Here is a 2,859-nt window from a genome sequence, read left to right as displayed (position 1 = left end):
CTCGATGCCGTTGCGGCCGAAGTCCCGGTCGGTGGCGGTGGGCAGCAGGTAGAGCGTGCCCACCGGTCGGTTCTCCTCCACCGTGAGCGTGAGCACCGGCGACGGGAAGGTGGGCGTGTTGTCGTTGATGTCCAGCACGATGACCCGGCCTTCGAACAGGTCCACCCAGCTCTGCGAGGGCCCGATCACCGACACCTCGAAGTCCAGGAAGCACTCGTTCTCGTCGAAGATCATCTGACACTGGGGCAGCTTCTCGCGGTCAATGCGCCGCTCGCTGGTACTCAGCTCGCCCGTGAGGTTGTCGATCTTCAGGTACTCGGAGCCCGACTCGAGGCTGAAAGTCACCTCGCCCGAGCCCGTCACGATGCCCAGGTCGGAGGCAACGTTGCCGATGCGGACGTCAGCGGGGCCCTCTTCGGCCAGCCGGTACCGGAGGAGTTGCTTGGCGGCGGACAAGCTGAGCGAGAGCGGCAGGAGAAGGCAGCAGCCCAGGCACCAGCCGCGCGCCCAGCCCGCCGTCCGCATCCTCAGCATCTTCTCCTGCTGCTGCTGCTACTGCTCCTTCTAACCGCAGCCCCCTTGGCGTCCCCCTCCTCAGGGGCTGGCCTCCTGCCCTCCCCCCCCCAGTCCTCTCCCCTCTCCGGGAAAGGAAGGCGCGCGAGAGAGGGGAGGGAGGGGGCAAGAGCTGAGTGCTAGTCCGCTCGGGTAAGCAGCTATAGATCCTTTCTCTTTTTCCTCCTGATTCTTCCGAAAGTTATTGTTTCATAATTCATGCAACGGGTGCTAATCGCTCGCTCGCCGGCCGCCGTTCAGTCGCAGTACTCACAGTTCACGGGACACTGCGCGCCGCGGGCTCGGCGACCCCCCAGAGTCATCCCCGCAGAGGGCGAAAGATCCCGGGCTCCGTTCCCCGCTCGGTTGGTAGGGACTGGAAGCGCTCTGGCAGACGGGCGGTGGAGTCGCGAGGCGGCGAGGAGCTAGTCTGCAGCCTCCCCGCCAGCCAGCCCCGTTCGTCTTTGCTGCTACTGGAGTTGAGTCCAATGCACGTTCCAGCCACTCACTCCAACCCCAGTCTCGGCTCCGACTCCGGCTCCGGCTGCCCAGGCAAACGTGAGTCGTTTCCAGCACGAGGCGCCGGGGCCAGCAACAAGCCAGTCTCAACTCCTTACTCTGCTTAGGCAGCGGGTTAGCCAGCCAACAGATCGAGAATGAAAAATCTCCGGCAGGTCGCTCCGGGCACCGTGCAGAGGAGACCACTCTCGTCACAGCGCGGTTCTCGGCCGGGTCTCTCCCGCGCGCCGAAGAGCGGTCCGAGCCATCTTCAGAGAAGCCCAGAGAGTCAGACCTTTCTCACCCCCCCCCCCCCGAGAGCTCCGGTTTCTCTTTTTTTCTTAACAACTCTGCGCAAGGTCATTAGTCACGAAGCCTCCGCCTGAAACCGCAGCAGCCGATCGCCCGCAGAGGCAAAGGCTGAGCCGTGCGCACCGCGAGGTGCCCAAGTTTGGGTTCTCAGCCGCAGAGTCTGTGCCTTTTCTCACCTGCATTCGGCCCGCATGTCGGAGCAGTGGGATCTGCAGCGCTGTGCGCGATTCAGGGAGGAGATTGCAGCCTTTCTCTCTCTCCCCACTCTCTCTCTCTGGATCCCTCCCCTCCCTCCCTCCTCCCTCCCTCTCCCTCCCCCTCTCTCCTCCCTCCTTTCCTTTCCCCTTTCCCCTTCTCCCACTCGCTCTCCTGCACGCTCCCCTCTCCTTCCTTTCAGTCTCAATGCTGGGAACTCGAGCTGAGCTTGATCCCTTTGCAGTTCAAAGGTGAGCAAACCAGGCTTGGTGCACTGGAGACGTTAGCCCCGCGAAAACGTCCGCCCGGGTTCTCCTAAAGGCAATTAACAAAGATGCTCAATTCTTTCCACATTTCTCAAGAAAAGCAAAAGGCATTTGGGGGGTGGGGGATGGAGTTAGAGACAGCTGCCAAGTAGCTTAAAAAAAAAAAAAAAAAAATCCAGTTTGCCAAAGGGAGAAAAAGTGCCAGTCGGTTGTTCCTCGGAAGTGCCCTGGCACGGCGAGTGAATTCCGCAGTTGTCTCGTCCCTTTTAGTGTCTCTCAGAGTCTTTCTGGTTCTGGCGCTCTCACCGAGCCCTAGGCTGGTGGGGCTCGGAGACGCAGAACAGCAACTGGGAAGCTACCGCTCGCTCGTCGGGAGCCGGAAGCCAGCAAGTTTGCCCAAAGTGGTGGTTGCTGGTGGGAGCTCGCTTGAGGCTCGGGCTCGTCCCTGACGTGGCGGCGGCAGCCGGGCTGCCGAAACTACACACTCGCTGATAAGGGAGGGTGGAGGTGTAGGGGGAGGGAGGCGTGAAGGAGCACCAGGCAGCCTCCGAGCTCCGGAAAGCCTAGCTTCAGCTGCCGGACCGCCCAGAGTGTGCTCAGCCCCAACTAGCCCCAGCGAAGCCAAAGCCTGTTCCCCCAGGCAAGTGAAGCAGCTTTCATCTTGGGGCTGCTCTCTTTCCCTCCCTCGGGCTAGTAAATTTCCTCCTGGCTTAGACTAATGTGCAGTGCGCGTAGGAGCGTGCTAGACCGGTGTCAGGAAACCTTTCTCCACGTATCTCCCAGCCTATGACCAACCCCCCCCACCTCGAAAGTGTCTCGGGTTCGCGATTGAGCATCTTCACGACTTGGGTACCTGTGGTTTGAGAATCCCTCGTGCGCCTGGAAACCCACCCTAGTATTCTGATAATCCATGATGGGATACAGTGGTTAAGAACACAGAAACTCCAGAGAGAGCTGGAGAGGGAGGGATCCTTTTTTGGAGCTTAGGGTTCGGAGGGGGGTGGTCAGGGTATTGCCTGTCTTTGTTTAAATGCTT

General features: G+C 60.6%; 1 protein-coding gene across 1 annotated transcript in view; it reads right to left on the bottom strand.

The window, feature by feature from the left end:
* PCDH7 (protocadherin 7) overlaps positions 1–534 on the bottom strand; it is a 598,799-nt gene extending 598,265 nt beyond the window's left edge. Inside the window, exon 1 of the mRNA XM_042782922.1 lies at positions 1–534. Coding sequence (XP_042638856.1) covers positions 1–534 — 534 coding nt within the window.
* Between the last annotated feature and the right edge of the window lie 2,325 nt (positions 535–2,859).

The sequence above is a fragment of the Orycteropus afer genome, unplaced genomic scaffold (genome assembly GCF_000298275.1).
Source record: "Orycteropus afer afer isolate SDZICR_OR568_19922 unplaced genomic scaffold, OryAfe1.0 scaffold00514, whole genome shotgun sequence".
NCBI lineage: Eukaryota > Metazoa > Chordata > Mammalia > Tubulidentata > Orycteropodidae > Orycteropus > Orycteropus afer.
The sequence above is the reverse complement of the archived record's forward strand: the minus strand, read 5'-3'. Positions and strand labels throughout refer to the sequence as shown.